Below are 16238 nucleotides of genomic sequence, written 5' to 3'. Positions count from 1 at the left end.
TTTACTATCGTAGAATCCTGTGAGAGAGGGAAAGTAGTTGTCCCTCAGTCTTCCTTGTGTGTTTGCATTAGATTTTGGTATTTCAGACTATAAAAGGCTTTTGGGGACGATATTATATGTGATAGCAGTGACTTTATTGAAGCAACTGCATTGAAATTCACTTGGGTTTTCTCTCATTCTCAGATTCTCTTCCAAACAAGTGTTCTGTAAATCCAAATGGATTACCAGCATGCTATATAGGTTTTTTATAGAACGTTCTATGTTTGGTCTACTTCAAAAATAGTTTGCATAAGTTAGTCTTGGTTACCATCTAAAATATTTTTGGATGTTCTTTACATGAAAATTTATGTTGTATTTTTAAACCTTTAGGGGCTTTATCTATTTTTCTAAGTCAGTTAATTGTACTTTTAAAGAAAGTATTTTGTATCTACTTTTGTAACTTCATCAGAATAAAATATATTAAAAGAAAGAAATGACTGATTAAAGTATGTCTTAACACACATTTCTACTTAAATGTGAAACTTGAGATTTTTGCTTCTATGGAAGATTGTCTTCTGCTTATCGTTCAGTAGCTAAATTGTTTCCTTAACTCTTAGAGGAAAAGGAAGTCCCTAAATAAATATTCTGTAACACCAGGGCCCCACCCCAAGAAACAAACTAAGCCTACGATTACAGTGGCTGAAACCTGTCCCAGACAAAAAATTAGTAGTCTCCTTTCTTCTGAACTAACCCAAGCGTGGGACCTCTTTTGCATATTCCTGGTTGTGAGATTGAGAAAAGGGAAGAGGAGGCAATGGAGTGCTGATTTTCTGACCTGGAACTGAGTGCTCAGCATATCTGTAAGACACTGCCCACTCCAGACAGTCAGTTTTTGTTATTGTAGGAGAACTGTTAGAGTTCTTTTTAGAGGTCCAAATTACAGGTGCCTAATTTTAATTCAAAATAGCACTACTATAATTGTTTTGATTTTTTGATTAGAGTTAAAATTTGGAAGTTAATGTGGCTAAATAATATGGGTTAACACTCCTATTTTGTATGAGATATGGAGAAGCTATCAATCAGTTTTGGATTTTTTTTTTGATAGTTACATTTCAGTAGTAGGATTAAAATCGCTCACAAAAATGGAAGAGTGTCTAATGGCTAAGTTGGAAAGCTGTTTTAAACTTTATAAATGAGTAGTAGAATAACCCAAATAATCTTTGAGAGGGCCAGAGTTGGGCTTCAAAGCTACACAGCCAAGAACAATGTTTATATCATGCCTTGGGCCTCATTGCTAAAGGGCTTGGAATGGACACTATAGCCTACACCATTATTTCTGACCACTAGATGTCAGTCTCTGCCTCAGCACGTCCCAAAAGCTAGGTTCAACAGCCCTGACCAAAATAAAGGATCTTACCTAAAACCATCTTCCTTTCGTGTGTCTTCCTAATAAAAAATGTACATGGGCGACAAAAAAGCCTCAGATTGGCAGATCTTCGGTCACATATATCTGTCCTGGCTGCAAGAGAGGCTAGGGAAGTTTCTGGATTTTACTCGGAGGTTTAGGGCTCATAGTAAAATTGATGCTGGATGTTCCGAAAGCGTGGACTGGCTCCTGCTCTGAACTTTTTGTTCCTGCTCTGTGAAAAGATAAGGGAGTTTTCACTAAAATGTAAGGGTCTGGGTACACTGTTTAGCTCAACTGACATTTTTTGTAGCGTATTTGCTACGTGAAGGAAGTACAATATTGATTCACAATTATGGCCAAGCTCTTTATCTTGTGGCTGATGAGCATTTTGAATACCACTTTTTAGGGGAACCTACCTATTTAGGGGACTCCTTCAGCAGGTTATCTTATTTAATCCTTACAGCCACCCGGGAAGGGAGTTGTAACTGAGAGGTATGCTAAGAATTTTTCACTGTTTTTCATATGGTGGCACAAATGCTCTGACTTCAAATAGCTAGTTCATAATGAGACCAGTCTGTTTCTCTGGGGTGCATCTGTAAAAATTCTATTTGCTCATGAGTGCCAGGAGGCTCTATAAAACAAAGTGACTGCAATTTAAAACCATCTCTATGAGGTAAAAAAGATGTATTCAGAGAGATCCTCCTGAAGGAGTTTTTTACAGTTAGCTCAGATGTAACTAGAAGTATGAAAGCAGGGAGTAACCATGGACCAATATAAGTAAAGATTAGAGAATCTCAAGTTCGGGGCAAAAAAGTAAGACACAGAAAGGATACACCCATTTCCTGTGACTAAAGCTGTTATACTTTATAGTAAGAGTAAAACTGGCCTTTTATTTGCTTCTATCATAAAAAGTTATACTTGAAATGTTAAATTGGAACTAATTTGGAAGCCCAAGATTTGTGAGGTTCTGCAAATCCGTTCCTGAAATGGTTCAAGTTCACACTGTGGAGCTAGAATGGCTAAGCCACTGTCAGCTGTGTTCAGTAATCAGCACGTGGACTTTTTGTCCCATGCCATGCTGGGTGACAGGTTGACAGGACTAAAGCAAGATCCTGTCATGGAGCTCAGGGATCATTTGGAAAAACAGACACCTACATAAATTGATAGTTCTCAAGGGCCACATGTGCAATAAAAGTTATGCACAAGTTGTGAGCCCTTAAGTGTACTGTGTGGCAATCAGAGGTGGCTCCCTGGAGAAGACAAGGCTTGAACTGGCTTCCAAGATGGGTAACGGCATAACCAAGCTTACATGTAGCATGGCTTGTACAGAAAGGTACGAGCGGCCCAGTGTTACTGCAGGGTGGATTTCAGGTAGTGGTTAAGTCATCCAAAAGACCTTGGGTTTTTGCCAGTAGGCGATAGTCTGAAGGATTTGAGATCAGCAAATAATGGACAGGTTTGCACTTCAGAGGACCCTGACAGCAGGGTGGAAACGCCAAGGGGAGGATACTGGCTGGGGCAGTGACAGTCCAAAATATAATGTGAGCAATTGTTAAATTATGAGGAAGAGGAAGGTTGGAGATAAGCAAAAGTACTGACTTTCAATAAAGGAAAGAGGAATTCAAATAGAAATCAGTGAGTTGAACGTGGTCTCTTACAAGTGACAAAGCCAACTAAAATTACTTCAGCGCTCCTTTCTGGCACTGCTTGACTCCCTCCGACTCTACTGTCTCTACTTCATTTCCAAAGTGGGCACTGCCCACATGATTACAAAGATGACAGCCAGCTGTTTAACAGTTTAGCAACTCAGTGGTAAATGACCATTTCTTAGTTCCAGACAAGTCTGTACACCAACTCTCACTGGTCTGGCTCAGGTCATGTGACCAACCCAAACAAATCCGTGTCTGATTGGCCAAATCTGGGTCATATGGCTACTCCCAGAGCTGGGGATAGTTCCGCCTCCTTTGAACCGCAAGGTTTGAGGAGCAAAGGCTTGTTCACTACCACACCGCTGGGAAAAATAGTTTTGGTAGTTTTTATTACACTAGCAAATTATCCCTAATCCCACCCACCATGATTTTTAAGGAATCAAGCAAAAAAATGTGAGAAAGGTCATTACAGTAATCCAAAGGAGAAATTATGAGACCCAAAGCATGGAAGACACTCAATACTGAAGTACGTATCTAGGTGATCACTTGAAAGAGCAACTGTAGGTCCGTCCAACTCATCCAAGTGCCACGCTGAACATGATTGATTGCATAGACCAGAAGGCAATAGCAAAAAGAACTAGTAAAGCCTGCAGGGTATACCAGACCACATGTTGCAAACAATTACTGCTAGAGAGAGAAAGCTCTTGGTTGAATTTTGACCTTGACATCAGTCAGAATTACTCCAGAGGTGGGGCAGGTTTGCTGGATAACTTTACCCATTCTCACTGGAGACAGCTTCCACTACATTCTCAGGAGCCCGCGGTCTGTGGTTCCAGCCTACTTCTCTGCAGGGCCGTGTCCTGCAGGCACCTTGAAGTCAGGCAAATTCAAAACTGTGTTTGTCGGCACTCTTCACTCCAAACCTAGCCCTTCTCCACCCACTGCACTCTCCACGCCAGACGCCTTCCTCACCCTCGCCGCCTAATCCAGTCACTCCATTCCCTTCCCTCCCCAAGTGACCTTCATCTCTGCTGCCCCAGCTCCCGTTGAGACCTCAAATCTCACCTGGATCATCGCGGTAGCCTCAGAATTTCTGTCCTCGCCTCCAAAGTCCGCCCCCTACAGCCCCTCCTCTTCGCGGACCCAGAGCGATTTTTCTAAAACGCAAATCTAAAAACGACTCCCTTGCTTAAAACCCCTCCACGGCCCCCTGTTCTGGAGGGAGAAACCCACACTCCCCAGTTTGGAAGCCAGGTTGCGGTGGGGACACAGGGAGGTGTCCCACCTAGGGCGCGAGGGGCACAGGAGTGAGGGCAGCTCAGAACTGAGGGTCGAGAACACCGGGCGTCTCCAGGCTGGGCAAGAAGGGCCCGTCGGTGGTGGAACGGGCCCGGGAGGCCGGAGCAGCACGGGGCGGACCCGGCCGGGGAGGGGCGCGAGCGCGCCGAACGGCTGGTTCCGGGGAGGTGTCCCCGGGACGCGCACGGGGCCGGACTGGGGCGGCTCGCGGCCTCCGGGCGGCAGGGGGCGGCGTCGCCCGCGGCGGCGACTCCCGGTCCGGGGCTCCGCGCCTTTCAGGGGACGCGGCGACCTCCGGCGGCGGGCCGCGTCGGCCGGGCATGGCGGCGTGGAGCCCGGCCGCGACAGCGTCTCTGCTCCGCGGGATCCGCGGGGTGAGCGCGGGCGGGGCCGGGCTGCTCTTCACGGGTGGGAGCTGCGGAGGGGCCGCAGGGCCGTCCGGGGCCGGAGCTCGAGGACGGGCTCAGGGAGATCGCGGCGCTGGGCCCTGGGGCCTCCCCCCTTCCTTTCTCTCATTCATTCCTAGTTGTTTCGGTCACACAGTGGATCCGGGCGGCCGGCTTTCGGAGAAATGTCAGACCCTGGCGCACGCTGGCGGAGCTTGAGAGCCGGTGGAGGTTGGGGGCGAGGGGAACAGACACATAAACAATGGTAATCCGGTGGGCACCGAGAGAGCGGTGTTGACGTACTGAGCCAGAGACATAGCAGTCACAGCTATGCCACAGCCGGGAGTCCTGGAGTGGGTGCCGGAGAGTGTGAGGTGTCTGGACTTTGGGCAAGTCCTCCCAGCCTCTGTGACCTTAATCCTCTCCAGAATCCTACTTGTCCGGAGTAGAAGCCCAGCAGAGGGCACTCACTACGCGCTCTATAGTTTTCTCCTTTCTGATTCTTTCCTCACTTCATCCACTTTGCTCTCCTATTCCTTCTCTCCTGCTGCCTTTGAACCCGCCTCCACCAAGTATAAAAAGCTGGTGACTTTCAGCGTGGACAGTCAGAATTCTAGGGATTTCATCAGATTGCTCGTTTAAAGGCCGCTGCCCACAGATTAGCTAAAATGCAGGAAAGACTTATCCCAAAAAAATCAGCAATGCTAACCACCCACACCCCTCAGCGATTATTGGTTCTGCCTGCCACCTCTGCCTTTGCCCCCCAAGGCTCTGTCCTCAGAAAAGTCTCCTTCTCTCTGTTCCTTCCTCCACCCCAACCTTAGCCTGGCCTGCAACACCAAGTTTCTGTCCCTCCACTCAGTCTCACTCCAGATCTTTCTTCTGACCTGTATTTCAACTGCCTGCTAGAATCGAGACTTCTTTGCAGGTGCGAGTAGGCATGCCCTGAATGGTGTGCACATTCCACTAATCCATTTGTTCATTCATCCTCCCATCCATACCCAAGTCCTCCTGAGGGCCTGCCCTGGCCCAGGTTTGGAAGGCTGCAGTAACAGGACAGACTCAGTCTTGGCCTTTGAAATGAGCTGATGAAAGCCAGTGCACAGGTCATTTTAAGGAAGGTGCTTCCAGATTCTCTAACACAGGACCCTGCTCTGGGCCATCAGGAAAGGCCTGAGGGTGGGCAGGACTGACAGGTGAAGGGATGGCACCTTCAGGACCAGCACTGGATGAACAGCACTCACGTATCCCACCTGCCATCCCCCTCCAATCCCAGGCCCTGGCACTACTCCCTTTGTAATGCCTCTTATCTGGGCACCTTTCCAGACTAGCTTCAAAAGGCACTGTTTTGTGCAGGTTACTTTGGCCGCCATGCTGTATTTTCAGTCTCCCTTTCAGCATGTACTCAACCCAGCCAAGGGGTTGCAGACCTGGCTTTTTGCTTCTTCTCCCCTTAGGGTTGAGACATGTTCCCATCAGATGCATCAGATGCACTGGCTCCCTATGGTAGCCATCCGGGGGGTAGGGAGAGTGTTGCTGCCAATAGTAAATAATGTAAAACTGTTTTTCCTTCAGATCACTTAATAGAATTCTGCTCCTTCTTTCCAGTAAGAATTAGTATGTGTCACAAAGTGTGGTTGGCTTAGCGAGCAAGGCCACATCCCACAGGAGGGTGTGGAATGTTGACCAGGCCTATGGGATAGGTGGCGTTTGGTCTCACCAGTACATGGTCAGTGGCGTGCTGGCAGAGTGAGGCACATCTGAGGCCTGCTGCCCGGCCTCTCCAGGCTCTGCATGTCACTAATAGATCCAACCATGGCAGTCTTTCCTTAGTGCCTCAGTTTCCTCACCTCTAAAACTGAAATCATGACAGTGTCTCTCTCACAGCAGTATCATGAAGAGTTTAGTATCTATTGAGTTTGGTCTCTGGAGTCAAAGTGAGTTATTTACAATTCCACTCCCCACCTCCACTTACTCCCCCAGAAGTTGATTCTGTGTTCTGGGGAGCTTATGCGGACATCTGACACCATGCAGCCCCTCTGATGTAGCCCGTGGCCATGCTGGCGGGGGCCGGGGCCCTGGCTGGCAGGGCAATGGTGGGTGGGGCCTGCATAGTGGCCTGGGCCAGACTGGGGGTGGCATAATCTTGCTCAGCCATGACTTCTTTGTTGTGTGGCAGCTTCCTCTTCTCCACTGCGCCCAGCGGATGTTTGCCTCGCAGACTGAGGGGGAGCTCAAAGTAACCCAAATTCTCAAAGAAAAGTTTCCTCGAGCTACAGCTATCAAGGTCACCGACATTTCAGGCAAGATTTTCTCTCATCTTTCCCACAGGGTTTGGTAGGATTTTGCCCTCTGGAGGGGTAGAGGGCAGGGGGCTTGGCAGAGTGAACTTGTCATCAGTGGCTTTTCAATATGTGTGGCTGTTGGAGAGATGGAATTCTGGCTCTCCCAGCTGAAGGGGTGGAGGTGGGGCTGTGGAAACGTCAGAGGGAAACTGTGTGAGGGGATAAGGCCCAGCTGGGAGGACTCCTGGTTGCCAGCCTGGCCCGGCTCAGATGTGGTCCCTCTCCGTCACCCTGGGACTCCAGTCCACAGTCTTTTTTTTTTTTTTTTTTTAAAGTTTATTTTTGTTTATTTTGAGAGAGATAGAGAGCAAGCAGGGGAGAGACAGAGAAAGAGAGAGGCAGAGTCCCAAGCAGGCTTGGCACCATCAGGGCAGAGCCCAATGCAGGGCTTGAACTCATGAACAGTGAGATCATGACCTGAGCCGAAATCGAGAGTCAGATGCCCAACCGACTGAGCCACCCAGGCACCCCTCAGGTCCACAGTCTTTAATTTGACTTTGAGAAGGACATGACTTTAATTTCTCTGCATTCTTCTGACACCCTAGCATGTCAGGTCTGGAGAGGACCCCAGAAGGATTTTATCCTTTTGACAATAACTTCCTCACTTTCCCCACGAGGAGCCGAGCCCGGAAAGGCGAAAGACCCCGCCCAGCCCCTCGCAGGGAGGAGGTGGCAGAGCTGGAACCAGCACCAGGACACGGGTAGACTCTGTCCTGAGCCCAGTTACCAGCCCCAGCCAGGCCCTTTCTCAGATGCCACTGGCACCTGAGAAGTTCAGGCTGGCTGCGTGTTAGGAGGAGGCTGGGGAGGCGACTTGCGCACAAAGGGAAGATGGGGCCTTTCTCCAGACACATGTGGAGCGGCCTAGTGGAGATAGTAAGGCGGGCGTGGACCTGTGTCTCCCCACACCCAGACATGTCTTTGCCGCCCAGCATTGCTGTGAGGCCGCTGGCTTCTCTGAGAACGTAACATCTGCAAGGATTGGGCGAAAGTTTAGAAAGTAGTTTTTATTCAGAAGTGTAGAAAAATCAATCAATCCAAAGATCCGTTGGTGAGCTCTCTGCAGTGTCCCAGGGCGGCGCCAAGGCCTTGACGTTACCGGTCCTATACCTGCCCCAGGCCCAGGTCAGGCAGAGCTGGAACCTGACCTTCAGTCTGGCCCTGCCTAGCCCTGAACAGAGTGGGGGAAGGCTGGGAAGCTAGGTTAACCAAAGCTTGGACTCCTAGTACACATAAAGCCCGTTGAGTAAATTGCACTTCTCAAAACGGCGAGGTGTTAACAGCACGGGACGTTTTCCTTCCTGCCCATGTTGTTTCCTGCTCGGGCAGCATGCTGCCATTAGTCCCTGTCTCTCTCATGCTTCCACTTCTTTCTTTTCTTTTGGTTAGTATTACACAGTTTTCAAGCCAAACTTTAGTGTATTTTTTGCATTTTTAAAAATATTTTTTGCTGGTGCTTAGGAAGGTTGAACACTGAACTTCGGTCTCTCCCATCCTCTTCCCTGGGGATTATTGGCCTATTAAAAAGAAATACAAGGCAAACCTACATTTCCTAGGTTTTCCACGCTTTGTGCCTTATCTTTCGCACCCCACAAGTAATCATCCTGGGCAGTGCAACTGCCTTGAAAAAGGAACAGCACATTTTGGATGGAGGCAGCCTGCGGGGAGGGTGTGGTCAGGTTAGAAGCCATGATGTTTTCCTAACAGTCTTAGCAACTTTCTGCTGAACAATAACATTTCAGACCTTCTTTGGATTGTACGGTACTCTAAGGACATATGGGACTGTGGCTACCGTAAGTTAATAATTGAAACACTTTTGAGTCCTGTTTATTTCAGGAGGCTGTGGGGCTATGTATGAAATCCAGATCGAGTCAGAAGAATTTAAGGAGAAGAGAACTGTCCAGCAGCACCAGATGGTAAATCAGGTCAGTACAAGCGACAAGGCTCCTTTGCCGTTGATCTCCAGCATCTTGAGAGGGCCTGACGAGTGGGGATGGTATTTAACTGTTAGTCCTAGGAACAAATACTACAATACAGCACTCATGCAAACAGCATTCAGGACCTGAGCAAAACATAATCTGGAACTACCTGGAATCAGACTGTGGGCAAATAGGAATTTTACTCAGAATTGAAAACAAGCCTCCTGATAGTTTCCTTGTATATTTCCTTGGATAATGCTACAGGTGTTTACTGTTATTGACACATATTAAATGTGTTTTGTAAAAATAGATGCTTTTGTAGATTTGAAGATTTTTTTAGCACTTCTTTGGACTGCTTTACAGATGGGCAAATTGAGGCATGGCATGACTGAGAATTGCTCTAGCTGCCCCAGACCCAGTGATATAATGTTAGGGGTCTGGAACATCAGATTTAACCAGACCCAGGCCCGGTTTATTCATTCTGTATGCTTCTTTTACTTGGAATCTATACCAGCCTTGACCCTGGGCCTATATCTGTAAACTTGCCCCCTCCCCTGCATCAGGTGTGTTTGAATCATTCTGGAAGGTCTTGTACATTGTGAGCTGGTTTAATTTCTGTACAGCACAGCTCTGGTCATAAGAATCCCTCGATGGCTCCTTGTATATCAAGTTCTGGTGTTCCAGACTGCTATTCCAGGCCTTTCCCCACCCTTCTCTGAATGAACCCTCCCCTGGCCCCTGCCTACCGTTCTGTCTTTGCATCTGGACCTTTGCCAAGATCAGACCTCCTGCCTGGGCTCCCTTCCTCCCCTCCTGCAGCCGGCTCAAATGCTGCCTCCCCTACCTGCGTGGCAGGGAGCGAATGCCCTTGCATCCTCTGACTCCAATATTTTCTGCATTGTGTCCTGGATACTTACATCCCTGCTGTCTGTCCCTTGGCCCTGTCAGCCCTTTGTAGGCTGTTCCCTTTGGGATCCATCTTTGGGTTCCTCACGGAGCCCAGCCTTTCCCTCGGATGTGGGCATCCATGACCATATGGTGTGCTGCTGGTCTGCCTGGGAAGTCTGGGGTGGAACAACTACTTTGCTCCCCCAGAAGTGCTTCTAGTCTCACATGATGTCAGGGGTTGGAGCCAAGACAAGATAGGGAGGACCTCAGTGACCCAAATCATCTCCAACCGGTTAGACTTTGGGTTTTGTCCCCAAAACTACTCAGGCTGCCTGGTGAGCCTGCACTCCTAGGGGCACTGTTCATTTGAGTGCATCCCCCGGTCGGGAGCCACTGTTACAAGTGGTCAAGGATGCAGGTTCTGGAGTCTGTCTGCCCGCATTACAAATCTGGGCTCTGCTGCTTTCTAGCTGTGTGACCTTGAGCAACTTACTCAACCTCCCTATGCCTCAGTTTTTTAATCTGTCACTGGGGAGAGTAGTAGTACCTACCTCAAAGGACTGTTTTGAAAATTAGTGGTAAAGCACACGTAGAGCACTGAGAATACCGTCTGACACCTTACTAGTAAGCCCTCGGTAAACATCAATGGCCATCACCATTATCATCATTGTTGTCTACAACATTTTCATCTGTGAGCCCAGCACAATAGCAGGTGCTGAGAAATGTGTACCCAAACTACATTTTACAAACTGTGGGGCTTTGGCCAGGTCCCTTCCCTACCAGGGACTCAGTTCCCTCAACTGTGATGTGACCCAGGTGATCTCTAAGGCCCTCTGTAGCTGGGAGATACAGTGACCTACCTAGGTCACAGGTCCTTAGAAGCCTGCAAGAGAGTTGGTGGAAGGCATTCAGAGGGGTAAGTGCACAGGACAGGAGGGGTCAGGGCCTTCCATGTGAAAATGTGGCTGGGCCCTCGCCTAGCCAAGGAGGCTTTTAGAATTGTGGCCCAGGTTGCAGCCCAAATATGGTCAGGGACAGCCTTTAAGGGGTACTCTGTGCCTACAGAAAGCAGAGAGCTTGTGACCCAGGGGTCTGTGTTCCCTTCCCCCAGTGATCACAGGAAGCTTTTTCCCCCGGGGACATTTCTGTTGTCTGCAGAGCTGAGGGGGTTGTGTGTGAATACACAGGTGGTGGGGCAGTTCATTGGCTCCCAGCACAGATGAGCTTCCAGCATCTGGCCAGCTGGCCAGGAGCCCCAGGGAAACCAGGAGTGGCCAGGACATCGGGCTCAGGTCCTAATTCTGTTATTTGCTTGCTGAATTTTGACAGGGGATAGATTCTATTTCTTTTTTATCAGAGAAAGGGATGGGACCAGATTCTCTCTAAGGATCCTTCTGACTATAAACCTGACTGCACATGTTAAGAATTTTTTTCGTGTAAACTAGCAAAAGCAAACAAAGGGAATTAATTGGCCCATGTAATTAATTTATCTGGTCTCTGACATATCTAAATTCAGGGTCTTAAACAAGTTCATCTGCTTGTACTCTCTCTCCTCTGAGCTTTTGGCTTCTGTGTGTTGGCCTCATTTTCTCCTATTGGAGACAGGCTTGCTTGCTTGCTTGCTTGCTTTTTTTTTTTTAATGTTTATTTATTTTTGAGAGAGAGACAGAGCGCGAGCAGGGGAGGGGCAGAGAGCAAGAGGGAGACACAGAATCCAAAGCAGGCTCCAGGGTCCGAGCTCTCAGCCCATGGCCCAATGCGGGGATCAAACTCATGGACCCTAAGATCATGACCTGAGCTGAAGTCGGATGCCAACTGAGCCACCCAGGTGCCCCAGGCTTTCTCTTGTTGGAGAACATGGCCCCCAGCCATCTCCAATTGAGGTGGTTCAAGTAGAGTGACTCAAAAGACTGGCTCCACACTGAAAAATCCCAGCAGAGATTCTGATTGGTTCAGTTCGGGTCACGTGTTGCCCCTGGACCTATCAGGCTGGGCCAGAGGCACATAGCCACCTAAATGCAAATTGGTAGGTCTACCGGCAGTACATAATTAAGATCTCTAGTGGCTAGTGGAGAAGGGGAAGTATAGAACAATGTGTTTGAAATGCTACCATTTGTGCTATTAAAAGGCAGCTGGGTGGATATATATTCATAGTAGCCTAAACATGCATTTTTCAATCGTTGCAAAGACACACAAGAAATTAATAAGGGTTCTCTATTTGGGGATGGAGGTGGGAATGGGGGGGTGTGTGGAGGACAGGTGTGGGGGAAACTTCACTGTATGCCTTCTATAACTTTTGATTTTTGAGCCTCATTGGATATTCAAAAAAACAAAAAAAACTTTTTTTAAAAAGGTAAAAACTGTTTAGACAAAGCCTCCTACAAACACAGAGCTACACGCAACTATTCTCACAGAGACTTAATGTATTCAATGTCAAATGCAAAACAAACAGTGATGCTTTTCTACTTACTTAGGCACTAAAAGAAGAAATCAAAGGGATGCATGGATTGCGGATATTTACCTCCGTTCCCAAACACTGACCACATCCTGACTGTGTAGATGCTGCTGCTTAAAACCTTGGATGAACTTGGCTGACACCATTCTTTCCTAGGCATTTGCCAAAAAAATTAGCTATTTTGTTCATAGACATTTGCATATTATAATTATAGAAGAATATGTTCTCTATTTAGAGATTAATTAAAGGCAACAGACAACTGAAACTTTTGAAGAGTCATTGGTGATGCGTCTAGTTCCTTTGTTTCACAGGCAATGTCCTTTTATCCAAAGTGGTCTCGTCCTTGGACAGTTCTGTCCAGCTGCTACAGAGGCGGAATGGAGTGCCAGCTAATTCTCTCGTGTCAAGAAACTTTCTTATTTCTTCTCTATGAAGCTGCTCCTCTAGGACACTGCTGTTAAGGCCTCTTAATCTTACCAAAAAGGAAAGAAAAAAAGGGAAGAAAAAAAATCCTTTGGTTTTGCTATTCCTTCAGTTTACTGCTCTCTTTCCCTTCCCCTCCAAACTTCTTACGAGAATGATCTTAGGCCTTCCATTTCTTACTCCCTGGAGTGGGCTCTGAGGAGTCCGGGATGCCAGGATCAAGGTCTTCTTCCTGTTTGAAGATTCCCCCACCCTTTGCATCCCGGAGGGAGGTGCAGCCCATCTCCCACAACAGAAGCAGAAAAGGTTTGGCTTCCTAGCTCCCTTGCAAATGGGCACAGGTCGGTGGTCTAGACTCAGCCCATCAGATAGATCTGGACTTTGAATTGGGAGCAAGTGAGCCAAGAAGCAGGGGTAGCGGCACATCCACTCCAGCCGCTGTGGCTGCCGTATCCGGTACTCTGGGTACTGGCAGCCACAGAGCGCTACAAGCTGCTGTCTCTCGAGTCCATGGTGGCGGGCACGGCGTCTGGGTCTGCAGCGGGATATGGGCCCTGGTAACGGAGCCTTCCTGTTCCTGCCCCTGCCCCTTTTCAAAAGCTGGTTCACCAGCGTTCCCAGAATTTCTGTGATTGTCCCATGTCCTTTCACTAAATTCTTCACTGTTCACATCAGCCTGGTCAGTGTCTGTCACTTGCAACCGAGAGCCCTGCTGTGTTCACCCGCCCTCACAGTGTGGCTCCTGCCTTCCCACCCCCACTTCCCTCCCGGACGGCTTTCCGAGAGACTACGTCCACTGCCTCTCCCAGTCCTCGGCACCCCGGTCACCATGGTGATAGCAAGTTGACCATCTGCTCTTTCCTCAGCCACCTTCTTTATCTTTCAGGGAGCTGCCCACCAGGGAAACCAGTGTTCACTGTCATTTCTGAAGATCCCTAAGAAATGAAAGTCTGTAGTTAAAACAACCTTGGGCCTGAGTTTTGGAGCAGCACAAATTTTAAATATTCTGTTCATATACCATGCCCCCATTTTCTGGTTTAAAAATATTCTCTTTCTCCACAGTATGGGGGAGGGATTGGTGTCCTGCCAAAGAAGAACCACCTTTTACATGGAATACATGTACTCAGTTGTATAATGGCTGAGAAGCCAGGATGAAACAGAACTGAGGACCAGAGGCACCTCTGAAAGAGGTGTTTTTAGGTAGCGTAATAAGGAAAAGCCTAAGAATGGAGTCCCACAGGGGCGCCTGGGTGGCTCAGTCGGTAAAGCGTCCGACTTCGGCTCAGGTCGTGATCTCACGGTTGATGAGTTCGAGTTCGAGCCCTGCGTTGGGCTCTGTGCTGACAGCTCGGAGCCTGGAGCCTGCTTCAGACTCTGGGTCTCCCTCTCTCTCTGCCCCTCCCCTGCTCATGCTCTGTCTCTCTGTCTCTCTCTCAAAAATAAACATGGAAGAAAAAAAAAAAAAAGAATGGAATCCCAGAGACCAGAAGAAGATAGTGCTCAGGGAGAACTGAGAGATCACAGAATTAGACACATGTTGGTTACTGGTGTGGAGCCTGATTGAGGGTGGGCTGGACAAAGGGATCTGCTTCTAAAGAACAGAATAAAGCAGAAATGACAAGGTGCAGCTTCAGAGACTAGGTCATAAGAGGCACTGCGGCTTCCTCCTTGCTCTCTCTTCAGTTGCTCACTCTGGGGGAAGGGAGCTGCCATGTTGTGACAACACCCAAGCAGCCTGCGGGGAGGTCCACGTGAGGAACCGAGGCCTCTCACCAACAGCCAATGAAGCGGGCCTACCAATAGCCAGCAGGGAACCAAACCTGCCAAAACAAGAGCCATTTGGGTAAGCCATCTTGGAAGTGGGTCCTTCCAAGTCACAGTCACAGTTAAGCCTTCAGACAACTGTCACCCCAGCTGACATCTTGACTGCAGCTTGAGCCGGAACCACTCGGCTAAGTTACTCCCAATTCTTGACCAGCAGAAACTATGAGATAATAAATGTTGTCTGAAGTCACTGAGTTTTGGGGTAAGCTACAGGGCGATAGCTAACTGGTATGCTTTTGCACTGCTGGCTGGACACTGGGGCGTTTCACATATTGAAGGAGAGGTTGAAGAGCCAGACTGCAGAAAGGATGGGGTCCAGCTAAATGTCAGGAACATACCACACCCCTGGGTCTCCACATCACCTGTTTGCTTCTCCCTGCAGATCAGCTTTATTACAGATACATATTTTATTTACTTTTTTTCTTTGAAAAAATTTTGAACTCACCGTGAGATCATGACCTGAGTCAAAGTCAGACATTTAACTGACTGAGCCAGCCAACCGCCCTTGTTTTATTTATTTTTAAGAGAGAGTGTGTGCACGAGTTGGGGAGGAGCAGAGAGAGAGGAAGAGAGTATCTGAGGCAGGTTCTGTGCTGACAGCAGAGAGCCCGATGAGGGACTTGAGCTCACGAACCGTGAGATCATGACCTGAGCCAAAGTCGGATGCTTAACCGGCTGAGCCACTCAGGTGCCCCTAGATATGTTTATTGTCGATTGGTGTTCACCATATACTGCCAGTATATGACTCACTGCACTGCCTATAGATAGCTCTTAATTTTTATACTTCACGTCCTAGCTGCAAGAAAGGCAGACTTTCCTTCCAAGTTCCGGTTCAAAGAACGCCAGGGAATGCCTCTGATGGGCCCGTCTTGAATCAGGAGCCACCCAGGAGTCATGTGACATGGCAGCCTCTCCCTGGACTCTGGTTTGGAGGGGGGAGAGGAGCAATTGCCGAAATAAGCAGGGTTCTGTTCTCCCAAGAAGAGGCTGAGGACAAACAACAGACATTCTTGACCAGAGGGAACGGTGATGTGGCCTAACAGGCCTGCTAGGAGGCTGGGGATACCAAGGAAACTTGGACTCTTCCCTGGCTTCACCCCAGGCAACTCTTCAGGCCCAGAGAAATGTGTCAGCCCTGCCTACCACTTCCACATGTCTGCTCCCAAACCTGGCAACAAGAACTTTTTTCAAGTAGCTCCCCTACCTCCCTGCGGTTGTTCTTTCTCCAAAACTAAAAAGGAAGTTGGGAGGGGCGCCTGGGTGGCTTTAGTCAGTTAAGCTTCCCACTCTTGATTTCCGCTCGCGTCGTGATCTTACGGTTCATTAGTTTGAGCCTTGAGTCGGGCTCTGAGCTGAGTGTGGAGCCTACTTGGGATTCTCTCTCTCTCTCTGCCCCTCCCCTGCTCTCACTCTCTCTCTCTCAAAATAAATAAATAAGCTTAAAAAAAAAAAGAAAAAAGGAAAGTTGGGAGAGGAATCTTTTTAGTCTCTTTTTAGCTGATTACACAAGGAGAAATTGTTTAATCTGAGTGGCCAGAGTACGACATTGCATCTGATACAGCCAACTCTTCGCTTTTTGATTGCTACTTGTGGAAATTGCTGAATTGAGATAGTACATTTTCTGAGTCAAGTGTCCTTTTAAAAATAGTGTACATGGGTGCCT

At 48.2% G+C, this 16238-nt stretch overlaps 1 protein-coding gene across 2 annotated transcripts; it reads left to right on the top strand.

The window, feature by feature from the left end:
* The first annotated feature begins 4576 nt into the window (after positions 1 to 4576).
* BOLA3 (bolA family member 3) lies at positions 4577 to 12593 on the top strand. 2 transcript variants are annotated; one of them, XM_045446524.1, is made up of 5 exons: positions 4615 to 4709; positions 4879 to 4986; positions 6901 to 7024; positions 8903 to 8991; positions 12348 to 12593. In XM_045446524.1, exons 2-5 carry the CDS (start codon positions 4984 to 4986, stop codon positions 12411 to 12413), a joined length of 282 nt encoding a protein of 93 aa, XP_045302480.1. In that variant the 5' UTR covers positions 4615 to 4709; positions 4879 to 4983; the 3' UTR covers positions 12414 to 12593. The 2 variants fall into 2 exon arrangements, with proteins under 2 accessions (XP_045302479.1, XP_045302480.1); XM_045446523.1 differs by lacking the exon at positions 4879 to 4986 and having other exon boundaries at positions 4577 to 4709.
* The last annotated feature ends 3645 nt before the right edge of the window (positions 12594 to 16238 follow it).

The sequence above is a fragment of the Leopardus geoffroyi genome, chromosome A3 (assembly GCF_018350155.1).
Source record: "Leopardus geoffroyi isolate Oge1 chromosome A3, O.geoffroyi_Oge1_pat1.0, whole genome shotgun sequence".
NCBI classification, from domain to species: Eukaryota; Metazoa; Chordata; class Mammalia; order Carnivora; family Felidae; genus Leopardus; species Leopardus geoffroyi.
The sequence above is the reverse complement of the archived record's forward strand: the minus strand, read 5'-3'. Positions and strand labels throughout refer to the sequence as shown.

Bases quoted from the DNA above. Each gene is read 5' to 3' on its own strand.
- BOLA3 (XM_045446523.1), top strand. From the start codon at position 4,656: ATGGCGGCGTGGAGCCCGGCCGCGACAGCGTCTCTGCTCCGCGGGATC. The intron at 4,710-6,900 runs GTGAGCGCGGGC...GTTGTGTGGCAG, and splicing joins TGCTCCGCGGGATCCGCGGG to CTTCCTCTTCTCCACTGCGC. The intron at 7,025-8,902 runs GCAAGATTTTCT...TGTTTATTTCAG, and splicing joins CAAGGTCACCGACATTTCAG to GAGGCTGTGGGGCTATGTAT.